General features: G+C 33.9%; 1 protein-coding gene across 1 annotated transcript in view; it reads right to left on the bottom strand.

The window, feature by feature from the left end:
- The window catches only part of ND-SGDH (NADH dehydrogenase (ubiquinone) SGDH subunit), an 80031-nt gene that overhangs the window by 18505 nt on the left and 34922 nt on the right, over positions 1 to 26604 (bottom strand). Inside the window, exon 3 of the mRNA XM_090394744.1 lies at positions 12112 to 12218. Within this exon, the coding sequence (XP_090250870.1) occupies positions 12112 to 12218 (107 nt within the window). The remainder of the gene's footprint in view (positions 1 to 12111; positions 12219 to 26604) is intronic.

Raw genomic sequence — 26604 nt, 5'->3', positions numbered from 1 at the left:
CCAAAATTTGGTATGGGCAACTTCATTCATTCTGAAAATGACCTCACCAGAAAACCAGTTTGGATCTTCACCTGATATATCCTTTCATATCTTACTGATTTTACCCCATATCTGTATAAGAATTTTATTACTGTTCTCTATACGTATATTCCATTGAAAATTCTTGCTTTTACTGTTTTAACCTGGCTTCCCAACATTACAGGAATTACTGTGCTACTTTAAAATGTAAAACCCTGTAAAAGTGTATCTCTTGTTTCCATATCTTTAACTACAATTAAATATTTCCCTCTGCCATACAAGAATAAATCTTATTAGCCGCAATTATCTTTTTTAAAACCTTAGTTTTAAAACCAAAATTCCTGGAATTTCGATGCCTAGAGTTTGCACCTTTGGAGGAATTGGTACTATTATCTCATGGGAGGAAAAGACTAAAACCTCTGTTTGATTGTAAAAAACCCTTCAGTCATAAGACTGAAAATAAAAATAATCCCGTGATATAGAAACAATTCTACAAAACCACAAACACTATATTTGAGCTACTATAAAATGATGACAGTCATGATATGGTCAAAAGTAATCCCATAACGCAAATATTAACTGCACTATCAGCAATTTTAATATTTATTTAAAAAAGCCATTGCTAGTGGGGAAACTATGACTAGCACCAGTAAAATAAAATCAAAGTGAAAAACCAAGGAAAGAAAACCAAAGTATTTATCTTGCTAAAATCAGAAGTGTCATCAATGAGTGATGTAAAAGTCATATATTTGAACTATATAAGTAGTTAAAAGGTGTTACACCTTAAAATACTCTGGATTAGAGATAAATGCCTAGTTTTTTTTTTAGTTCGTTATACTATAAATTAAAATGCCAAGAAATTATATTCTCAGTTTAATGTGTTTGTCCCATAATGCACTACATTATATACATTCTGAAAAGGTGTGTGTGTATTTTGCATTATGGGATACTAAGGCAATTGATGTGAAGTCATTGTCATTAGCCTCTATATACAAGTAATCCAGTCATGAAGATACCTTACGTGCAAACATTGTTTGATTACACTTGGATAAAGAATTAAACTAATAATATAATTTCTTGGCCTCTCTAATTTATTCTATTCAGAACATTTAGAAGACATCCATGTCTCATACACACACTCACAGTCTTCATTTTGGGTTGCTATCTGGCCCCACAATGAAGAAAAATTATCTATCTTTTTAGCCAATACAAAAAATCTAAATCCACATCCACAAATTAGGAAACAAAAAAAGAAAAACCATCCTTCTAGACATCCTACTCTACTACTCATCTTCAAGTGAACTAATTACAATATTTTTCACTTTATAAGATGCACTGTTGTATTGGATGCATCCCTTTTTTCATGTGAAATTTTTGGGGAAAAATTTTTTTTTTTTTGCAGTATAAGACACAAAGTTTTAACAATAATATATTTTTTTTTAACCTCTGGAGTCAACAGTATTGTTTGAGGGCACATCAGAAGTCAGAGGCACTTCATCCATATTAGCTATCTGTGAAAGTTCAAAACTGTTTTGTTTTCTAGCATTTATGATGAATCTGTGAAACTCGATAATTTTATTTTCAAATTCGTCTGGCATTTTTTGTGTTACTTGCATTTTTGCATGCATGCATAAGTCATTTCTCTTAATAAATCTAAAGCACCATGATGGCGACCCTGTAAAATCGATGATATTTCTTTCTGTTGCCAATAATTTTACTCGTTGAATAATCATTTTTGTGGATACGCAGGAAGTTTTAATTCATTTTTAATTTCTGGCCATTTTGCTGGTTTTCTGAGAAGATTATGTTTTTTAGAATTTGTACTATTAACCCCTTAACATACAAAGACGTCTGTGACACGTCTTTTGTTTATTGCACCACAATTGATTTTGAATTTTGGTTTCACATATAAATACAACCAAATATAGACACTAGACAATCTTGTGCCTATTTCCTTTCAGTTGAGAAAAGTTGCCAACAGCGTTATCGGCTATTTCATTTGCGTTTGCACAAATTCATCATTATTTTTCAAATAATGATGAATATGATTGAGCAAATCACCCTCGCCCAAAAAATTGGCAGAAAAACGACCGCTTTGTGATTTTTAATTGGTACGTTAAGGGGTTAATTGCTGCTCTTGTTTTCTCCAAGTTTGTACCATTTTTTTCTGTAGGCAGAGGCTCAAAGTGCTGCTCTACTGCCTTATTGCCATTCTTTTTTTGCCTACTCAATCATATTACACTTCAATGCAGTCATATATCTATTATCGCTAGCTTGGACGCAGTGTCTTTATTTACCAATGTCTCAGTAGAAGTAATTATCAGTATCCTATACAATCTCTTCCCTGAAGATAGGCTCACCTTTTTTGTCATTGCCTCGAATCTAATTATTTTAAATGGAATGACACGATATATGAACAACTAAATGGCTTAGCTATGGGCAGTCCGTTCCCCTTCATTGCCCTGTGCAGATCTGTTCATGGAAAAGCTAGAAACAGACATTCTTTCAAAATTAGACCCAAAGTTTTTAGTGTGGAAGGGTATGTAGATGATGTCTTCATAATTTGGAAGGACACAAAAACAGCTCTTTTGGACTTTTTAACAAAAATGAATTCTTTCCATCAAAAATTACAATTCACTTTGGAACTGGAAAAAGATAATCAACTACCATTTCTGGATACTCTAATCAAGAAATTAGCAGATGGACAATTTAAGCTAACAGTCTACCACAAACCAACACGCACTGCACGCTACCTTCATTTCAAATCAACTCACCATATTTCCCAGAAGCTCAGCATAATACATATGCTCAAAAATAGAGCCACCAACATCTCAGAAGAAAAAGAAATCTATAATGAACTTACTCATATTTATAAACAATGGCTATCCAAGGAATTTAATCAACAGAATTCTTCATAGCAACCCCCCACAACAACAATCTACCATCACTCAATACAAATCATCCATAGTTATTCCGTATGCAGGTACAGTATCATGAAAGATTGCAAAACTTCTGAGATCTTTCAACATCAGAGTTGTGTTCAAACCTGTCAAGACTGTCCGCCACGTTTTAAGATTGCCAAAAGACATTAATGCTGTCTTCAAACACGCTGGAGTGTACAACATCCCATGCTCTTGTGGTCTAAACTATACAGGGCAGACGCCAAGACGCCTCGAAATCTGAAAAAAAAAAAAAAAAAAATGAACATGTAGGAAATATTAATAACAACAGAACAGACAATTCAGGACTAGCCCATCATTTCACGATTACAAACACCATTTATTGGGATAGGAGCTCCATGCGTTATCTAGAAGAAGACTTCTAGGTTTCTAGTAGTCCTCCGTTCTGGAGAAAATCTTAACAGAAACCAGGGAATGATAATAGCTGACATATGGAAAACCTTAATAAGATCGCTCAGTGTGCCAGAATTTCATTTCTCTGAAAACTACAAAACGTGCTCACACAACAGTGACTAATAAAACACGCTCCATGTAATGTTATGTTCTGTTTCAATTTTTAATTTATACGATAGTATTACTCCAATTTCTCTGTACCAGCCACTTTGAGTTTACTCTTACCATTAGAAGCCAAACAGCTCCGTTGGCGAAACTTGTTGCCGTTGTATATTTATAAATCACTGGTCAATTAAAAATCAATATATATTTCAGTTTAAATTATCTAATTGAGTGATGACCAAATATAGCTTAACAATGAAAAGATTAAAGTCTAAAGACTAAAAGTCCAGATTTTGCAATAGTGCCAAGTCATCCCTGTAATGGACTTTTTTCTGACACTGAAAAAAGCACTATGTGATATTTCTTCAGATGTCACTAACTGCCTTTGGTTCCAAATAGAACAAATGCTTTTTAAGTCCAAACTTCCTCCTCCGAATTTGTGAATTTGTCTTACCCAGAAATGAAGCCCCCCCCCTCTACAGAAGAACAATAACTTTATTATTACTAAAGCAGATAAAGGAAAAGCATCAGTAGTTCAAGATCAAAATGAATACTATAGAAAATTAACTAATATTATGTGCTATTATAGATATCATCATAATCTTGCTAATGATCCTATGAAAACTCATATTAGGAAATTAAACACTCTTATAGATAACGTTTCTAGCTGGGAAGAGGAAACCAAGAAGAAACTCATGCTACAATTGGCACCCCTCCTCATTTATATGGACTTCCAAAAGTCCACAAAACAAATATTCCAATTACATCTTGTGGTAGACTGCACTGGCCCTACTTGCTACAAAACTGCTAAATACCTTTCTAAATTGCTTTCAGTGTTCACAGGAAGGACCTCTTCATGCATCGAAAATAGTTCTCATTTTAAAACAAAGATATCTGAGCTTAGTCTATGCCAGGTAATTTTTTCAGCTTAGATGTTGTGTCTTTATTCACAAATGTTGCTTCAGATGAAACACTTAACTTTCTTAAGCAAGACTTTCTAGCACATGTTTCATCTTATTTGACTTTGTCATTCACTCTGGCTACTCCACATACCAAAATAAATTTTACCAACACATACAAATCAAAAGGTACATCAATGGATAGTCCTCTTTCTCCCACACTAGCTAACGACTTCATGGAATGATTTGAGCAATGGATAATGAATAGCGTCGTTCCTTAAACCGTCCTTATGGTAGAGATATGTAGATGATGTTTTTGCTGCAGTATGGCACGGTTCCCATGCAGATCTACAAGAATTGGTCAATAAGAATCCTTTTCATCATCATATCCAGTACATATTTGAGTTTCAATTTGAATTTCAGATGGCCCTTTTAGATCTCCTGTTACTTCAACCAGATAGTAGTCTTAATTTCTCAGTGTTTAGAAAGAAAACACATACTAGATTTACATCCGTCCTCTTTCACACCATCATAATTGTCAAAAATCTGGCACTATTAAGACTTTGGTACATCAAGTATCTTCTCTCTTTCCTACTGAAATGCTGATATCTCAAGAAATAAATCACATCAAGCTCATCTTCCTAGGTAATGACTTTACCAAATCTTATATCTACAAGATACTGATAATTATAGTTTCCATGTCCTCTTCTCGCTGTGATAGAGGAGGGGGGGGAGGTCTATCATGTTACCATTCCTTATGTTAAAGGTGTCTCAGAAAGTAAAGCCAAATTACTTGGATCTGTTGGTCTACAAGTGTCCTGCCCTATCAACAAGATATCTACTTTCCTAGGCTCAGCTATAGATAAGCTTCTGCCTATATGGCCCATCCTGGAGTGTATCAAATTACTCACTAGTGTGGATTATTGTATTTTGGCCAAACATGGTATATCAGAGCCATCGTGTCATGATGAACATTTAGACTACATTAATTTCCATGAGTCAGACAATCTAACCTTGCAAAACAAGCTATCACCACCAGACATTGAAACCTTAAGAAAAACAATTAAGGTTCTTCATACAAGTAATAACCTCTTAGAACATGCATAGAAAAAAAGTTGTGAAACCTTGTTACATTGACAGAATCTAAATAGATGTGATAGAATTAAATTATCCATCTTATAGGAAATAGTTCTTTCCAAGTTCCAGAATTAATCTTTATTTAATTAATTTATTTTTCAATCTCTTGTTAAATTTATTTTTACTAGAACCATAATGTATTTAGATCATTACATCTACATCATGTATAGTGCAGTTTGCATAGTTTCATTGTTGTATCTACCGGTTTCTGTTCTAGTTGTTTAATTTGAAAATCATACTGAAGATGCCTTTGATACTGGGACAAAAATTTTATGCCAATAAAATATTTATGCAGTTAAAATTTACATTATGTTTAACTAATTATCATGTCTTAGATTTCAATTTGTCCAAGAATTGAATAACATGAAAGGTGGGCAAATGAATGAGATGTTCATACTCACTTGGTGGAGTTATACTGGAGGAAGCAAGAGATCTTGGCTGGTTGATAGAAATTTGAAGTTCAGAGGACATTGACCAAGAGAGATAAAAGGCTGGTAGTCCCATCGTATAAAGCTTTGATCAGGCTACATTTGGATTTTTGTGCTCAGATCTGGTCACCGGGATTTAAAGGGGATGAAGTAACCTTGTAGAGGGTGCAGAGATGGATAACAAAAATTATATCAGGACTGTACAATGTTGATTATGAGGATAGACCGAGGGCATACAGACTGTAGAGTTTGGTGGATAAAAGAGACAAAGGGGAGATATGATTGAGACATTTAAGCTGTTGAAGGGTTACTAATGGATTAACATTCAGGATATTTTTTTATATAGTAATCTGTTAGTAACCCTTCAACAGCTTAAATGTCTCAATCATGGAAGGAACAAGGATAAGGGGCAATCCTTGGAAGTTACAAAAAGGAGTGAGTAAAAATGTAAGAAGTATTTTATATCCCTCTGATACCTTCCAATATTCCATTTCAAAGCTTTTCAATAGCTTTCAGAACATTTTGCCACCTTCATGATACTTGTCTTTCATATTCTTACCAAATTTTTCAAATGACAATTATTTTGCTACTTTTACACATAACTTAGCTCCACATTTGGTCCCCAGAATTTGAAGGGGATAAATTAACTGTGGAAAGGGTGCAGAAGTGGATAACAAAGATGATTTCAGGACTGTACAATGTTAATTATGAAGATCGGCTGAGGGAATGTTGACTGAAGAGTTTAGTAGAAAGAAGGAGATATGATCGAGACTTTTAAACTGTTCAGAGGCAGTTACAGAGTAGATACTGGAGAGCTCTTTTACTTGGTGGAGCAGCAGGAAGGAGCGATGACAAGAGGCCATCCCTGGAAAGTACGAAAGGAAGCTGTGAGCAAGAGGGTGAGGAGTGGTTTCTTTGCGTGGAGGGTGGTGAAATCATGGAATGCACTGCCTGATAGAGTGGTGAGAGCAAGTACGGTCAATGAATGGTATGATAGACTGTGTTTCCTAGGAAGGACCTCCCGCAACGAATCTCTTGACTCCATGGAGGCCTGAATAATAATAATAATAATATGAAGAGCAGCAAGAGCATGGAATACACTGCCTAAGAGGGTAGTGAGAGTGTGCATTATGGATGAGTTTAAGGAATGGTATGATATACTATGTACCAACTAGTGTTGACCTCCCACAACGAGTCTTGTGGCTTCATGAAGGTCAAGCAAATAAAATGTACTCCACACTGCATTCCTCTGGAATATATATTTCCAACAACAGTTCTCAGTGCTAATCTCATTTAACAATCTTTCAAAGTAATTACTCCAGATACATCCCAAATATCTTTATCATCTCTGATCCCTTCTACAATACTCCATTTCCAAGCTTTTCAATAACTTTCAGAACATTTTGCCACCTTCATGATACTTATTTTTTCATCAACATCATCATCATCAAATTCCTGCCACATACCCTCAAGGAGTGTACAGGATATGATAGTACTACATGAAAAATTTACATCATTACTAACTTATTATCTACAATTTTTTCTCCAGATCAGTCTGTTACTTGTCAAGACTCCAATATTATAAGATCTTATATTTCTGTCGTCTAAGGCACTTTGTACCTTATCAATCCACCTACACCTTGGTCTTCCTCTGGGTCGTTTTCCTGTCAACCTGGCAGAGAACACTTGTTTTGTCACACTTTCCTCGCCCAGTCTGTTTAAATGACCATACCACCTGAGATTAGCTCTGCTAAAGCATTCCTGGATGCTGACAATGTCAAGTTCCTTCCTAATATCCTTGTTTTTATTTCCAAATATTGCCATTGATGCCATCTGTTCACGCCTCTAATCTTTCGCAGAATTCTCATATCTGTGGTCTCTAGTCTTTGGTCAAGTGTTTTACCTCTGACCCAGCTCTCAGATCCATAAGTTAAAACTGGTTTGAACACTGTCTTGTATACAGCTAATTTAGTGTTCCGACTAATTTCTCTCTTATTCCATATGAATTTATTCAATTGATTTCCTACTATACCGGCTTTATTGATTCTGTTGTCTATTTCCATATTTAATTTGCCATCTTCACTAAAAATCGTGCCTAAGTAGGTGAAATGTTTTACTTGTTCCACAGGTTCTCAATTCACAATGCAGTTGACATTTTCAACGATTCTGCCCATTTTCATTGTCTTTGTCTTTTTAGTGTTCCGACTAATTTCTCTCTTATTCCATATGAATTTATTCAATTGACTTCCTACTATACCGGCTTTATTGATTCTGTTGTCTATTTCCATATTTAATTTAACATCTTCACTAAAAATCGTACCTAAGTAAATGTTTTACTTATTCCCCAGGTTCTCCATTCACAATGCAGTTGACATTTTCAATGATTCTATCTATTTTCATTGTCTTTGTCTTTTTATTGCTGACTTTCATACCATATCTATTACAACAGTTATTCAATTTAGTCAAGGAATCTTCAAGACTCATAGTGGATTTATTGATATGTCCGCATAAAGCAAAGAGCTGACATTAACATCTCCAATTTCGATATCATGTTTAATACCACTTTCCTTCATTATGTGATCCATATAGATAATGAATAACACAGGGGATAATGTACATCCTTGTCTCACACTAGATTTAACATTAAACCATCTTAATGTACTTCAATTCTAACTGCTGACTTACAACTCAAATAAAGACTAAGTATTGCTTGATATAATTTCCCATCACCATATAACTGTCGCATATTGAATAGCTTCTCTCTTGGCACCTTGTCATATGCCTTTTCCAGATCGACAAAACTTAAATACAGATCTTTGTTATATTCTCATGCTTTCTCAACTATTTGTCGTAAAATAAAGATCTGATCCTGACAGCCTCTATTTGGCCTGAATCCAGCTTGTTCTTCACCAAGCTTTTCTTCTACAATTCTTCTCAACTGTTTCACAAGTATACTTGCATAAATCTGGCCAGGAACACTCAGTAGGGAAATACCTCTGAAATTCTCACGTTCAGTTTTATTTCCCTTTTTACATATTGTACTTTGAGAGCTCTACTACAATCATCGGGAATTCATCCCTCTGTCTAGGCCTTCTGAACTATGCAGTGCAGCCACTGCAAGACTTTTATACCACCATACTTCAGCATTTCTGGTCGAATATCAGCTACTCCTGCTGCCTTTCCACATTTCAAGGCTTTGATGGATTTTTCTACTTCAAGTATGTATATGTATTCCTGACTGCATACCTGGTCAGTGTTCTTTACCACTGTGCTGTCATCACTGCTTGTTTCATTTAGCAGTTTATGAAAATAATTACTCCATACTTCAAGGATATCTTTTTCTCCCGTTTTCATGTCACCTTTATCATCTCTAACTCCTTTTACAGTACTCTTTCCTCCATTTCTAAGCTTCTTCAACAACCCTCGAAAATATTTTGCCACCTTCTTGATATTTATTTTCTATGTTCTTGCCAAAGTCCTCCCATGACTTTTGTTTAGCTAGTTTTACACACTGTTTAGCTTTCTTACATTTCTCTCTGTATTCTCTAAGAGTGCAAGCTGACTTATTTGCCAGGAACTTTTGATATGCTTTCTTCTTTTCCTTCACTGCCTCTTTAACTTCCTGTGTCCACAATGGAGTTCTGATTTTTCTATCCTTGCAGACAACCTCACCACATGCCTCTCTGGCTGAATCAATGAAGGTTTTCTTCAAGGCTTGCCACCGAATCTCTAAAGTTTGGTTCCTGTTCTGAACTCTTTCATTTTTTGTTCAATAATCTTTGTGTATTTTAGTCTACAGTTCACATCTGAGAGCTGCTCAACTTTAATTCACTTTAAAACTTTCTTACATGTTATTCTTTTCAATATGAAATTCAATGTTATTCTGCTCAAGACTAAATAGTGATCACTTCCAATTTCAAATCCTCTGTACACTCTGGTGTCCTGTACAAGGGAGAAAACATCACTATCAACAATAACATAGTCAATGAGACTTTTCTTATTCCTTGCTTCTTCTCTCCATGTGAATTTGTGCACATTTTTATGTTGGAACATGGTGTTAGTAATAACCAGTCCATGTCCTGAGCAGAAATCCAACAGGTATTTGCCATTATTATTAGCTTTGCTCTTTTCTCCAAATTTTCCCAAAATATTTTTGTATGTCTGACAATCATTTGCTACTCTGCTATTTAGATCCCCAACAAGGACCAACTTTTCATTTTTCATTGTGTCTGTTGCTTTTTCTAAAGCCTCAAAAAACTCCTCCACTTCTACCTTAGTAGAACCTTCTGTGGGACCATAGGCACAAATAAGTCTCATTGTCCAGTTCCCCATTCTCGTATTTGCCCACATTACTCTACTTGAGACTGACTGCCATTCAAGAAGATTAGTCTCGTATTTAGTGTTGAATACAATGGCTACTCCTTTTCCTTGATTGTCATTGCCTGAATATAACATTTTGTATTTATTGCTCAGAAAGATCTCAACAATTTTTGTCTTTGATCTGGTACTTATCTAATTCTTCATCTAGCTCCATTTCTTTGCCATTCAGGCTTCTTATGTTGATAGTACCGATCTTTAACTCTGGTGATGTTGAGTTGGGGTGTTTTTTTCAGATTTGTCTCATCTTTCCTATTCTTACTAAATTCTTCCCATGACAGTTATTTTGCTACTTTTACACATAACTTAGCTCTCTTACATTTTTCTCTGTATTCTTTCTTCACAAATGATGATTTACTTGCTAGGAACTTTTGAATCTTTGATAAATTTTGTCTTCCAGGACTGTTTCTTTAACTTCTTGAATCCATTATGGAGTTCTGATTTTCCTATTCTTGCAAAAAACTTTACCACATACCTCCATGGTTGAATCAGGTATGGGAGTGACCACATGGCATTAAATGACATCACACGTAAATATCTAACTCTACCTGAAACTCACTGCCAATCAAGGAATATCTTTTTGGTGCTGAATGCTATGGCTAACATCCCATATTTATTATTTTTTAGCCTTCTTTCTCACTTATGACTGTGTAGCTCTTTTCTAGTTCTTCTGCCATTTTGGCATCATTTTCATTGATACTTATGTTCACAGTGCCTGTCTTTACTTCTGTTGATGTCAGATTTGTTCCAATAGCTGACTTTTCACTGTTCACCCTGGTTCTCTGAGAAAAAACAGCAGAACCTCATTTAACCAGATGATACCACAGCCAGCATGAAATTTCATCATGGCCCATCACATTTGTTTCCAGTTACAATTTGTTCATTTAGTATCCACGTATTCAGTTACACTAACATGGTGCACCATGATCACATGTGGTGCACCACATGATATTCACACCATGATATTCACAAAAAAGAAAATAAATGAACATTAACTGAAATCCTTCAGTTGGTTCTCCTTATTCCATTAAAACCATGTGGAAGTTTCCTGTTAATCAGTTTTAAGTTTAAGCAACTTTTTTGTTTGTTTAAGCTTCTTTTCTTTTCTTTTTTTTTATTTTTAAAGATAGGTGACATAATAGGAGAAAGATCTTCCTTTTGTCTTCCATTTATGTACTCAAGATTCACTGTTTATTGTGTCCCTTTATCTTCCACAAGTATTAGTTTTAAGTATTCCATACCAAGGAAGAAATTGTAAGACTCATATTTTTATGAAAGCATCCAAAATCTCCTTAAAGACTTCAACAGAAAGCAATTACATTGATAAACAATTCCTTGCTCTTTATGAATAGTGAATATTAGAGAAGGTGTACCTGCTCCATGTTTCAGAGATATTCCATTCATCCCAGCTTGCAGCTTAATTTTAACTTTTCCTCCACAGCCTGTTTGAACTCGAGCAGCATCCAAATCACACATTCTTCATCCGACTTTGGATCCCTCTTCCTTGCATAAATTAAGTTGATTATTCTTACTCCTCTTCATTCATCTCTACTAACTCTGCATTAACAAACCTACTACATTATAGTAGGCATTGCAAAGCAAAAGAAAATATTTTCTTTTATCCATTTCATTTAGCTTGCCTATGTCATTAATGTATTTTCAAGATTTCATGGGTAAAAGTATTTAAAAAAATGCAAATAAAAAATGTAATACATTGGCTATAAAGAAAATATATTCAATTTTGAATCTCACTGGTAAGAAGTTATCTTTTAAATTGTTAACTTCAACAAAATTTACCTCAATTTTGCTTTTTCAGTTTCTTCATTTATCATATGCATCATCTTTTCATATGTTTGCTGGGGGTTTGGATAAATGTATCTTGCAAGGAATCGCTGAATGGGATGCTTTAAAAAAATAGAAACGAACAGTGAAACTAAAACAAAATGCAATAGTTAAAATAGATAGTAAACTATTTCTTATCATCATAAATATATTAGGCAATACATAGTGCATATCATCAGATAACATATAAACAAGTATGTATTACAGATTTAAAAGCAGACTATAATAGTATTTGCATTGTTGAAACACTATATCCTTGTCTATACAAGCCTTTAAGAAAGCAAAATCGGCTCACTTCAGAGCAAAGGTAAATTTTATGCATGAAATTATACTAGCGCTAACACCAACATGAACTACCTATGTACTTACTATAACAGTACAGGATGTCTGGGCTACAGGTATCCAAAAATAACGGCTTCTAATGCAAGAACTACTCATTATAATTTATCAAACTACTAAAGCTCAGTCGATAGGAAATCTCTAAGATTTGTTTTGTCACACTTTCAAGGTCACTAGTGCACATGCAAAAAAACTTCTTTTCCTGGACACTGAAACGGAAGAGGAGGCCCAACTGCCTGGTCACACAGATCTCTAGATATGACTCCAGATATGAGTTTTATTAAAAACTGCATGTACCAGAGAAAAGTTCAAGATTTGGATGATTTGAAACACCATATTGTTGCAGCAGTTGCTCTAATAATGCCTCAGATGCTGGAAAACACTTGGCAAGAGTTCTGTCGAGCCACTAAAGGTGCCCACATTGAACTTCACTAATCTTCATAAAACTTTGGTGATTTACTCTGTATAATAAAAAAAATTATTTTAATAAACCTTATAGATGCTCAGATATGTGTGTGTGTATTTTTGGATACATCTAGCCTGGGCACCCTGTATAACAGTATCACTTCCTCTAATCTCAAAATTAGGACATATATCAAACTTTACTTTGTCTTAATGCAACAATCACTACCAAGCAAAAATATACAAACTGAATCAACTACAAGGTACAATTCTTGCATGTGTTCAAATCAAGTCTTAGAAGACAGGGTGGCAACTTACTGTTACTGGTCATTTATCAGAAGACGTCCTTGCTAAAATGAGCTTCCTAAATTTAATACTTAAACCAAACTCTAGAATGATATTATGATTTATGTTGCTCACTACATTATCATTTATGAATATCAAATTGTTATTGTTTTGCTGAGCAATTCCACAGACTATTACCAACCATAGTTGTAGAAAGTTTTTCTGATTGGTTACAAAGTAAGTTAATGGACAAGAAATTATATTCTTGTTTTACTCAAGTATAGGCAAAGTTGTACATGGACTAGATTCACGACAAGTCTACTTGTATATAGATGCTTTTGACAATACATCAATTACTTTAGTATCTAATAATGCACAGCATACCTCCTTTTGGATATATATATACACTGCTATTCATTATGGAAAAATTAGCTACCCAGATCAGCTTCGACCTTTATTGAAGTCTCATCAGTGAGAGATAAACAAATACCGACCCAGACAAATACCAAGATTAAATGATCCAATCAAATGATTAGATATAGCTATACAAAGTTTTTCCATTTCATTACAAAGCAAATTATAATACAGAGTATTATACAGATAATATAGATTATTTTAACATGTAATACATCATTCTACCACTTGTTGATGGAAAATATATGTCCTATTCCTTGATTTAACATCAGTCTCTTCCTCGGTCTAGACCCCATTTAAGTCTCATCAGTTAGGCAAGGATTCTGATGAGACTTCAATATTGGTCAAAACCATCTGGAATGGCTCTGTCCAAAATAGAATACTAAGGCAAGTGATATGAAATCAAAAAACTCTACATACATGCAGCCTAGTCATGAAAATTCATGTTCTCTGCAATGTTGATGGTGAATGTCTAAGTTACTGACTGTTTTCAATGCTCAGATATCTCATCTTAATTATTTATTGGAGGCCAATAAAGAGGATAAAAAGTTTCATATGTGTCTCTAATGCAGAGTCCCTAGATTATTTAACCTTCAGCTCCCCCACATACAATACAATAACTTCTATTAGTAGGAATGACAAAAAAATATTTTGCATTAAAAACTTTAAGAATGCAAGTATGGCTTCTCATGCTTAACTATAATTTTCATTTTCTTTTGGAAAAGAGAATATACTGATTTACATATTAAAAATATTCAGGTGTATGTGATAGTGAGAGCTTCTGTAGCTCTTTCATTACAGATAATGACCTCAAACTGGAAAGATCTGGGTTAAATCCAATCCATGATGCAAAGAACCTTTATCAGGGCTTTTCAAATGAGATCAGTTAGTCTCATACAGAAGTAGAAGAATTTTTCTCACAGAAAACTCTGTTTTTTTTCATCTCACAAAACATGAAAACCAGCCAAACAAACAGAGCCATAGCAGACAATGCAAACAGGATTAGCCACTCTATCATAAGCAGTAATCAGGTTTCTGAGGAACCAAGTTATTTGATTGAGACCATTAAACCTAACAGGAAAGATGAGATTGGGTGTTTGTGTGTGTGTGTGTGAGGGGGGGTGACAAAGAAAATCCAGGATATTTTAACAATCATAAAAATCTATGTATTGCAAATTCCAGTTTATCCTTACACAGCTGGTTCACACTATAGCAAACTCACTGGACCCACAGGTGTAGTTTGTTATAGTAAACAGCTTGCTATAGTAATCAAGGAAATTATTATAGCAAGCTGTCTGATGAGGACTTGTTATAGCGAGTCCATTTGTTATAATTGCATTTGCTATAGTGAGAGTTCACTAGAGCAGCAGTTTATTGCATAAATTAAGTTGATTATTCTTACTCCTCTTCATTCATCTCTACTAACTCTGCATTAACAAACCTATTATATTATAGTTTAACCTAGAATCATAAAAAGTTGAGCACGGTACTATTGCACCAGCGATATTAATTGTGATCCTTAATGTCCACCCCCACCCCCAACCTGTTGCATATCTTACCATGAAGACCAGCAAAAGTAAATGGAGACTAGCGTGGTCTTCATACTTTTAAATATTTATGTCACTACACATTTAGGTCAATACACAGAATACTTGCCAGTTCATCACATATGAGGTGGTCTGAAAAGTACTCGACCTCGACCATAGATGGCAACACTATCGGTAAGATTTTTTTTTTTGTAAGTTAGTACATCTGTCATAAGCATCCATGTCAAACTGCAAGTCATTCCATCAAGTAGTTTGTTTTATACAGCTGTCTGAAACAAAAGTGTTGTCAGTATCCCTTGAAATGGATAAAATTGAGTATCGTGTGGCTATAAAATTCTTCGTAAAAGCAGGTTTAATGCTAAAAGAAATTCATTCAAAGTTCATAAAAGTTTATGGGCACTCTTCTCCTTCGTTTTCGAAAATTAAGAAATGGGTGTCGAGTTTAAGCATAGCCGTACCAGCCTTGAAGATGATCAACATGAAGGATGTCCAAAAAGTGTAACAACACCAGAAATCATCGATCAAGTGCACGATATGGTATTTGATGACCAACGAGTCAAAGCGCGTAAAATTTCTGAGACTATAGGCATTTTGAAAGAATGTGTAGGATATATTTTGCATGAAGAATTGCATATAAAAAAGCTTTGCACAAGATGGGTGCCGCGCTTGCTCACAGCAGATCAAAAAATTATAGTCATACATACTAAAACTAAACATTTTAGAACCCACTTATTAGATACTTAAGGACAGAACCCATAAAGTATCATATGATGTGAATTTCATAAACTTTTATAGTCTATATATATTAAATTATATTATGCATGAATTCTCTTACTCAACTTGAGAGTCAATATCCCCCTGACTTTTCACATTGGAGCAATAACTCGCTTGCTGCAGTAAACAATAAACACAGGTAAAGCAGTAAACACGGGTTCACAGATATTTGCAGACTGTGTAATATATTTCTCAACAAATAGTGCAATTACAGACAACTGGGAATATAAACACTAACTAATGAATCACATCTCTCCCCCTCCAAAAAACTGCTATATACACTCAAGTAAACCACGTTGCAGGTGCAATATATGGTTTTGCTTGACACTACCCCATCATGAACATGTTAAAACTAAGAAATATATAGTGAATGTATTTCGAATATTATGGAAATCGGTTTAAAAGAATTAGCATTTCAATTCAATTGTCAGCTTGTTTTGTTTGGGTCACGTGATCTTTTTGTTAATACCGCACCAATCATATGTACTTCTTTAATAGTTGCTCTTTCTCTGCTGCCTACAATCGCACACATCTTTCACTTCTCATTAGTAATTTGTCAAGGATTGTTCATTACTTATCTCAAGTCTTAAATTACTGGTAATTTTTGCTTGATATAATGGGAAAGAAGATGACTCTATTTGGATAAATAACTTTGATTGCATACAAGGAAACTACTTTCGAGGACAGAAGAAGTGATGGAGAATAGAAGCTTCTTGGCAAGTCATACCCATAATCAGTTTTTTTCCCTGAAAACTTTAGTTTCTGAAAATCCCCGCATATATCTCGCACCGTAATTTTTTAGCTTTAATTTTGGGAAAAAAGTGCGAGTTATATTCGAGTAAAAAAGGTAATTTTTTTAGCTTTCAAATTCTCAAGTATAGATCACTGGTTAAAGACTGGATTTATAAAACACACAAAAGAGAGCAATATAGCAGATGTAGAAATAAGCAATTTCACTCCTCTCATTGATGATAAATTATTTATATTAAGTAAAAATGTATAGTATATCTTTATAAATTTTGCTCTATTAAAAATAAATCATATTTTTTTGTTTAAATGTACATCTAAATTCAAATAAAATACACATTTACAATGAAATATATTTTTATTATTATTTTGATAAGGTACCTGGTAATAATGAAAATTAAAGAAGAAGTACACAGATATCTTGAAGTTTCAGAAACACTGTACAAATATTTAGTCTGAAACATAGGTGTATATTACGTCTGTTTGTTTTCTTAAATTCCGCTTCAAATTTGGATAGACAAAACAACGTGATATGCACTTCTTACATTTTTTTTCAGCATCATTTCAATTTTGAATGTGAAACATTAAGCGTATTGTGTATTCTGTGTTTAAGTGACTTTAGACAATTTTTGACTTGATTTTAATTGTGTACTTATTTTTGGATTTTTGATAGACAAATAAAATTTTAAAGATAAGTAGTTTATAAAAGAGCCTGTGTAGCTCAGTAGATGTGGCATGATTTCGTGGCATGAGACTTGATTTCGAGTCTAGTCAGTGACTAGAGGAAATTTTTCTATGCCTTTTTTTGACCGGTTCCCAAGTTAGTCGACCTCTGGCACGGAGCAAGTGGGTTTTTTCTCCCGGAAACTCAGGTTTTTCGTCCTGTAAACTCAAGAAAATCGACCGTAGAACCTACATTATTTCAGACATTAAATACGAGTGTTAGGGACCACGAGATGGCGGCACTTGTTGAGCCGTCACTCTTCACTGCATGCCGCTTAATTAGTGATACCCTTGGGCCAGCTATCTCTAATTGGGTACCAGTGGAAATTGAACTGCCCACTCAATCTCCAAAAGTTAGATAGGGCTAAAAACAGCCTCGCCTACTCCCTATATATACAGGAATAAAAAGGCATTAGCTGATTTTTTTTAGTAGTTTATAAGTAAAATACATATTAATCAAAGGCGCATTTTGCTAAAATGCCAAAATTGCTCATTGGGCAGCATACTTTACGTCTCACATTGCCCTCAATAATTATAGTTTACCTTTAATTATCAAATTATTGTATAAATTAATTATTTATAGTAAAAATCCATAGAAGGCTTTAAATCAATTTTTTTTAAAATAAGATTTCATTGTTTTAAAACTCTTAAAAATAATAAATAAATTAACTCAAAATTAATAATTAATAGAAAAAGAATAATTTATCAATACGAAATTTATTGTCATTTAGATCAGTAATTTGAAAGAGAAAAAGTTATCGGGAGCTGCTTTTTCTCAAAAGGAAAAGAGAAAAGGAAGAGCAAGTAAAGAAAGCAACAAGCGATATAAGGAGATTTGGAATTTTAACAAAATATACCAAAGAGAATAAGTTTTCAACAGAACCAGCACCAAAAGTTCTAAAAATTTCAGCACCAGCTGTTGGAGCAGCTTCTACATCCTCGTCCACCAATACCAACGATTCCCCTGCATCGGCCATTGATACACTGATACATAACCATTTGTGGCGATTCCAAAAATGATGATAGCGACAAACAGGAATTAGGAACAGATGATCCACCTCTAGTTCATTCAAGCTTAACAACTGAATTAAATCTGCCTTCTACAAGTAGCTATGTTTCACGTGAAATTGAAACAGAAGAGAAAAGTACAATTGAACATCAAAACCAGGAAATCGAGAAGCAATGTAATAATGATAATGCAAAAATAATAATTTTAATGATCCCACAACATGGCACATAACCAATAGTAACATACAAATATTTGTTCAACATGGACCCGAGTTGGGCGATAATATAAGTGTTTATCCTGATACAGAAAATCAGCATTTTGATAAAAAAATGGTTTGTAAAAACCATGTCAAACAGAGAACAAGTACTCAGAAATTGGTTGACATATTGCAAGCAAAAAGATGTACTGTTCTGTTTTCCATGTATTTTTTTTTGGAAAAAATCAGAATGTATGGACCACTGCAGGGTTTCAAGACTGGCAGCATTTGAATCTTATGTTATCACGTCATGAAAATTCATTATATCATAAAAAAAATTTCGTCGAATGGAAAACTTTCGAATCAAAAATTAAGAAAGGCGGTTTTATAGACGATCAATTACAGGAAGCAATTTTAAAAGAAAAAGAAAAAGAAAAGTGGAGGCATATTTTAAAAGTTATTTTGGATGCCATTCTGCACTGCGTAAAAAATAATGACGCTTTGAGAGGAACTTGTGAAAAAATTGGTCATCCCAAATGTGGAAAATTTTTGAAGACGATAGAATAAATTAGTCATTATGATGCTATTACTGCACAACATATTGAAAGTCATAAGAAAAATCAAGTTAATTATTTCTCTCCTATAATACAAAATGATATAATTAATACAGTTGCTTCTAAAATTAGACAGCATATTATTTCAAATATTCAAAACGCAAAATATTTTTCTATTTTATTTGATAGCACACCTGACACTTCTCACCAGGAACAGATAACCCAAATTTTGTGCTATGTTAACATTGATCCTAACACGAATAAATGTAGCATTGACGAAACCTTCATAGATTTTATTGCGACACATGCAAAAACTGGCAAAGCACTTGTGAATGATATCGAAAAAAAGTTGATATCAGACGGATTAAATATTAGAAATATAAGAGGACAGTCATATGATAATGGGGCGAATATGGCAGGTAAATACAAGGGGATACAAGCCAAGATATTACGTTTAAACAATATGGCGAGATTTATTCCATGCACTGCTCACAGCCTTAATTTAATAGGCGTTCATGCTGCACAAACATCTGTTCAAATGAAATCATGTTTTGGAACAATTCAACAACTGTTTAACTTTTTTGTATATTCTACTAGTAAATGGGATCTTATAAAGGAAAAATTATCTGTTCGTCTTAAAGGTTTAAGTGACACGAGGTGGTCCATGAAAGCAAATGCCTTTAATAATACAATTTCTTAATGAAATGTGTGATGGACAAAGACAAGTTACAGTAGACTCTGTAACAAATGCTTGAATGTTGCTAAAATTATTAACAAAATTTAATTTTGTTGTACTATTAATATTTTGGGATACAATATTAGGAAAGATAAATAAAGTAAATTTGTTTTTACAAGAAAAAAAAACAGTCGAAAATGCTGCAAAAATGATAAAAGCTCTAAAAAATGAAATTCAACAGTACCAAAATGATTTTTTCAATTCGCTTCACAATTCGGCAAAAAGTTTAGCCGAAACAATAAATATTGAAACTTGCATTTCAGAAAAGAGACGGCACAAAATAAAAAATATGCCTGGTGAGAAAGCTACTGATGATTCGTTTGCCATGAATGAAACAGCATTACTAAAAAAAGAAATGTGTGAAGTTTTAGATCTAATACTCATACACCTCAATGACAGATTTAATGCTTTAAGAGGCAGCAAACGACTTCAGTTTTTTAAATGGACACGCTTTAAAAATTATGAAGATAGATGATCTCAAACGATGCACAGCTGACCTGGCATTGAAATATAATTGCAACTTAGATGGTCCAGAATTTGTACGTGAAATTGAGAGTTTCAAATATCAAGCTATGGGAGTTTTTGAAAATTTAGGCGATATGGACGCTTTTCAAATCTTGCAAAAAAATTACGGACTCTCATTAGAAAACACGTATTCAAATCTAGACATAGCATTAAGGATTTTCATAACAATGCCTGTAACAACAGCTTCCTGCGAACGTTAGTTTAGCAAATCAAAAACTGTAAAATCGTACCTTCGTTCTTCTCTTGGACAAGAGCGATTGACAAACATGTCTATAATATCAATTGAAAAAGATATTGCAAAAACATTAAATTATGACGATATAATAGATGTGTTTGCAAATGAAAAATCTAGAAAAATTTCTTTATAAAATATGCTGAACTTATTTATGTTTTTATTATATTATTTTATATTATACCTACGTCGTGTATTTCTTTAATTTATTTGTCACTGAATATGAATAAAAATTTGTTCTTATTTAATAGATTATTTATTTATACAAATACATAATTGGATTTACAGGCAACTCATTTTGATGAGGTTAACACGTTCATTGCCAATCATGTGATATCGCATGTTCTCACCAAACGGCCGGTCACGCGTTATCGTGTGGACGTCGCTAACTAAATAAGAAAATTAAAAAAAAATTGGCCACCACACGAAATTCCAATTTTCAGCTTGGCAATGAACGTGTTAATAGCAAGTATTTAACATATTGCATTTAGTAAAATTTAACTTGTTACATTCAAATTTTTCAAAATTTTTGTCATTTTTGGGTTGGGGAGGTGCAAGGTAGACACCTGCCAAAGGCGCTTCATACCCTTGTTACAGCACTGCTTCCACATATATCCGTTGATTACTTAAGTCTTCATATGGCTAACCACAACCCAGGTGATCATTTCGTGATCACTCGTACCAAATTTAAGGAAATGCAAAACCTGACTCACAATTACATCCTCTGATAAAGTGATAAGATCTAAAACTCTCGATAATCATGTGCCCTACTTTACATGCTGTCTTTAATTCCAATCAATACTGACATAATTAAAATCGCCCATAATAATCATCCTTCCATTGTTCACTAACCCAAGTTGCTAATACAGTTGAGCATTGCATGAGGGGGTTAAAGATGCTAACCCCCATCTCCTGCGCAGTCAAAAATCCACCTATCACTTTTGACTCCCCAAAAAAAGTTAACTACTAATAGCCTCCTGTTGACTGGAAGCCTTACTGATAACATAAACAGTCGATTAACACATGTTTTGTATGTTTTATTATTATATACTGTATTCTTACAATAAAGTAAACCAGAGAAAAGAAAATGTTATTAAGAAAATCATAAGAGAAAAAATTTACAGCAACATACAGTAAGCAACGGATACTGTATTTATCGATATCATAAGTTTACGTCATCTGTTTACAAGATGAATTGTCTGTCAGTACCTACATCAATATTGTGATGTAGGTACTGTTTACGTAATGTGAAAAAGAAATTCATTCTTTACAGGTATAATGATAGATGCATTGATAATGAAGCAGCAACAATATGATTGCTTTATGGTAGCCTAGTGTAATCAATATGATTGCTGCACATTATACACCAGTGGTTCTTAACCTTTTCGAAGTCAAGGAACACTTTTGATTATAAGAAAAATTTGGGGAACACCAAAAGCATTAGGGTCATAACACTAACAGTAAAAATATGCATGGACTTGCCTTTCATAAAAATGGAACTTATTTTAATGTTATACTTGAGCCTGTTGGCTTTACAGATTTCAGCAATATCAGGTCTAATATGTTATATAGCTATCCTCATCTTTTTGGCTATATTAGTAAGTCTTTCATGCTTTTTAGTTTGGTTAATATTGAGAAACTGAGCTCACACAAATATGATGTTGAAAACTGCAACCAAATTTTCAGTGCCCTTGTGGAAAGAGCTGGGCAATTCGGCTTGGACAAAATTCCAAAACTCCTCAATAGTCATTTCAGAGAATTTCATTTTTAGAGTACGATCCGCTGACAAGGTAACTAATTGTTTTTCTTGTAACAAAAATTCACAACTTGATGTATTAACTGTGCCAAATGGATTTCGTATCCAGTCATAATTGTGTGTATTTAAGAAAGGAAAGTAACTTGAAATCTTTTCTTCCAATATTGTTAAATGTTCTGTTATAATGGAAATAATTCCCTCGACATTTTTATTATGGAGCAAAGGAAACACATCTACTGTATTTTTTTCTGAAAAGCTGACAATTTGTGAGTGGATGTCAAAATATTTTCATTTTTCCCTTGGATACTTGTGTTAACACTATTTAAGTAGTTAAAAATATCGGCTAAAAATGCCATTTTAGCACACCAAATATCATTTTGAAAACATTTTACAAAATCATCTGTATCTTCATTTTGAAAAAAGGTCAATAATTCATTCTTATTTTCTAAACTTCAGAATAGCATTAGAATAGAATTAATTAGAATAGCAATAGAATAAAATTCAGAATAGGATATATGTGGATCACTGTACCCCTGGATAACCATCTTATTTCAGTATGCAAAAGCAAGGATTCGTACTTCGCTTCCATAGATATGTAAAGTTTTTTAAAAGGCGTGCTTTTAGAGGTCTTGCCTTGATTTACCATTGGAAATATGGTAAATTACATCAATTGCATGACCAGCAATATTAAAACCTTGTACAGGTTTTAATGTTGCCAGTCATGTTTTTGAAACTATGGATTCTCTGTGCAAAAAAGTGCATAGATATAATATTTGGGTTTATTTTATTTGTAAGAGGAACAAATCCTTTAATAGAGCCTATCATTGATACGTCCGTACAAATTCCTACACACAGCTCCCATCTAAGTATGACGAAACAGTCAAAAATATCTTGTCCTGTTGTACGTTCAGTAAGTTCTCTGCAGCACAGAAATTGATTGACTATTTTGTTTTCATTAATGAAACAAACTAATCCTAGTATATGAGTTTTACCACTAATGTCAGTGGATTCGTCAATTTGTAAAGCAAAATGTTGTGTGGAAAGTTTATTCGTAACTGTTTTCTCAATATCATCTGGCATATATTGAATTTTATGTTTTATTGTATTGTCCAAACGAGGAATTTCCATAATTTCCTTTTTTGCTTCATCGCCATATTTCACAACATGCTTGTGAAATAAGAGACTCCGTAGGATGTGATTTTAATTTTACAGCAATTAATTCAGCTACCTTATATGATGTAAGTTGTGCCTTATTGGAAATTAACAGTCTTTTCAAAATATTTTACTTAATTAATTTGCATGTCCAACAATCTCTTGAAATAATCTTTAGTTTTTGAAGCAAGATTGGCATGCTTCTTAGTAAAGTGGCATTTCCAGCTTAGTAGGAACCATTGCACTATTGGATAATTTTTTCCTGCATATAAGACAACGGGAAATAGGACATTCTTCCTTACTGATCCATGTAAAACCGCAACTTAAATATTCATCTTAATATTGTCTATTAATTTTTCTTATTTTACTATGTATAATGCTGTCTTCTGCATGAGACATATTTGCAGCAACTTCATTACTACTATTATAAATTTAGTTTAATCCTTTATCCACGTGTGAGCAAACAAAATTTGCACCTGAAAATATCTTCAGGACTAGGGTAAGGTAGTAACAACACCAGGCAACTTGTAGCAAAGGTGGACCAAGCTAACATCACTCCTATCTCAGTATCTCCCATAATGCAAAACACATCTCCTTGCAGATATGTATAATGGTATGCATTAAGGGAAGGGCCACTCGGCAAGGAGATGTGTTTTGCATTATGAGATATACTGAGATAGAAGTGATGTTAGCTTGGCCCACCTTTGCTACGAGTTGCCCAGTGTTGTACTACCTTACCCAAGTCCTGAAGATACTTTCAGGTGCAAACGTTTTTGCTCACACTTGGATAAAGGATTAAACTAAATTTATTATAGTCTAACCAAGTGAAAAATAAACTTTCAACATCATTACTACTACTTCCAGTTGTACTTGCCCATCATTAATATTTGCCTCAGGACCACGTTTTCATTTAATAATAAATTTATCCATTGTGTGCTACTATGACGTTAAACAACACACAAACCAAACACACATCACTGAATGACTGTAAAAGAGATGCTCCTTCCCACCCCTCCTGCAAACACATTACCTATAAAAGATATTCTATTGGTTTAGAAGTCAACGCGCATAGCAGTCTTCAGTTGTCAGGATCAGAGTAGCCAATTACACTCAGAACTGTGTCATGTGACATCTTTCACCAGCAGAATACTTGTAACCAGCTTGCAGAATGCAAGTGTTCCAGGGAACATCAGCTAGAAACCGCTGCTATACAAATATGAATCATTATAATTTTTTATTTTATGCTAATTAATTCAATTTAATTAATCAATTAATTAATAACAGCTAATTTTATTTAGTTATCACTTAATACTGCATCTTTACGTTTGTTTGCATTTCTCTCGACTGCAAATGACGCCATGTAGGGTCCATAGTGTTTGTGTGCACAAGTTTGATAAATTTTAACTTTTCACAATAGATTCATGTATATTTTATGGTAGTAAATGATAAAATAGACTAGTATCTATATACATTTTATGCATTCATGACATACCTTTTTCTTAATTTTTTCAATATTTCTAGGTGGTTCATCCGAGAATTTTTTCAAATTGTCGCAAAGCTCAAAAAAATTTTCTAATATATTTATTGAAAAAAATCAGAGTATAAATGAACCCATGCAGTTGAAATCCGTGTTCTTCAAGGATCAACTGTACATTTCTTCATCACCACCCACCACATTCCTTGGCCTATAGCAGCAACATTCAACTGAATATCTCTTCCTATCAATGTCCACCTCACACCAAACTACGTCAAAACCATTGCCACTATTTCAATCAAATACAGGATGTTTCAAAACAGGGGGGATACAACTTTGAATGACAACAGAAAGTAAATAGCGATAGATGAATAATTTTTATAACTGTACAAATGTAGCGTAACACTTGAAGTTTTAACACAGACAGTTAAAGTTCGATATCATTGCCTCCAGTAATTCTGCAGACGTCCAATTTGTAATCAGTTTCCTGCCACACACGGCAGAGTATATCTGGTGTAATTTCAGCAATGGCAGCAGTAATTCTGGAATACAGCTCATCCAAATTAGCTGGTAGTGGTAGTACAAACATTCAATCTTTAGCAAAAGCCCCACAAGAAAAAAGCTAACAGTGTAAAGTCGGATCAACAGGGTGGCCATGCTACTATAGGCACCTCTCTACCAATCCATCTGTTTGGGAAACGGGTGTTAAAGTACGATCTTAGGTCGGTATCCGGAGAGTTCATCGAAAAAGCAATTCATCGAATGACAATTCGTCGCAAATGCAATTCATCGAAAAAACAGTTCACCGAAATTTTAAAAGTTTCGAAATATTATGAGAAAATTGATCCATTTAGAACAAAACCTGAACCGTGAATAAGGAGAATACAATGCTACTTTCATAGGGAAAAATTATGGAACAATATGGTTCTTATAGTCTTTCTTGTCCGATAACTGTTTCATGTCTGTTCATGGGACTGATTTGCCTGTTTCCGGAAAAAAAGCCCAGCCGTATCTATATTATGCCTGCTAACTTACCTTTAGCAGAACAGGACTGATAAAAATAATGCCTAAATGGGATCCAACTACCCAGGTCTTTCTAACTAAACGACTTCATTTTTACCGACTGAACTATGCGGGCTTCATTATTGTTATTATTGTTGCTAGTAGTAATATGCGACTTCAATACAGCAATTATTATGGAATGAATTTTACTCAGATTCGCTATCTGAAACTTTTACAAGAAAATGTAGAACCGTTCCAGTTTTCAGTTCAGCTATATTCGGGGCGACAAAGAAATAATGTGTCCAAATTCTGTACTGTATTACAAAAACTCTCTGACTTAAATAACTTAGTAGAAGTTGTTGGTATAAGAAGCTGTCTGCATGGTTCAGTTTTTGTTCTAAATGGATTACTTTTACCATATAATTATCGAAAATTTAAAATTTTCGGTGAATTGTTTTTCGATGAATTGTTCATTCGATGAATTTTCCTGTAACCCTTAGGTCTGTCAGGTAATGAGGAGGTGCTCCTTCTTGCTGGAAATGCAAGCATCCGTTGTGGTCATTATCATCTAATTGTGGTAT

Source organism: Typopeltis vanoorti, chromosome 6 (assembly GCF_054136105.1).
Source record: "Typopeltis vanoorti isolate ZY-2024b chromosome 6, IOZ_Tvanoo_1.0, whole genome shotgun sequence".
Classification (NCBI taxonomy): domain Eukaryota; kingdom Metazoa; phylum Arthropoda; class Arachnida; order Uropygi; family Thelyphonidae; genus Typopeltis; species Typopeltis vanoorti.
The sequence above is the reverse complement of the archived record's forward strand: the minus strand, read 5'-3'. Positions and strand labels throughout refer to the sequence as shown.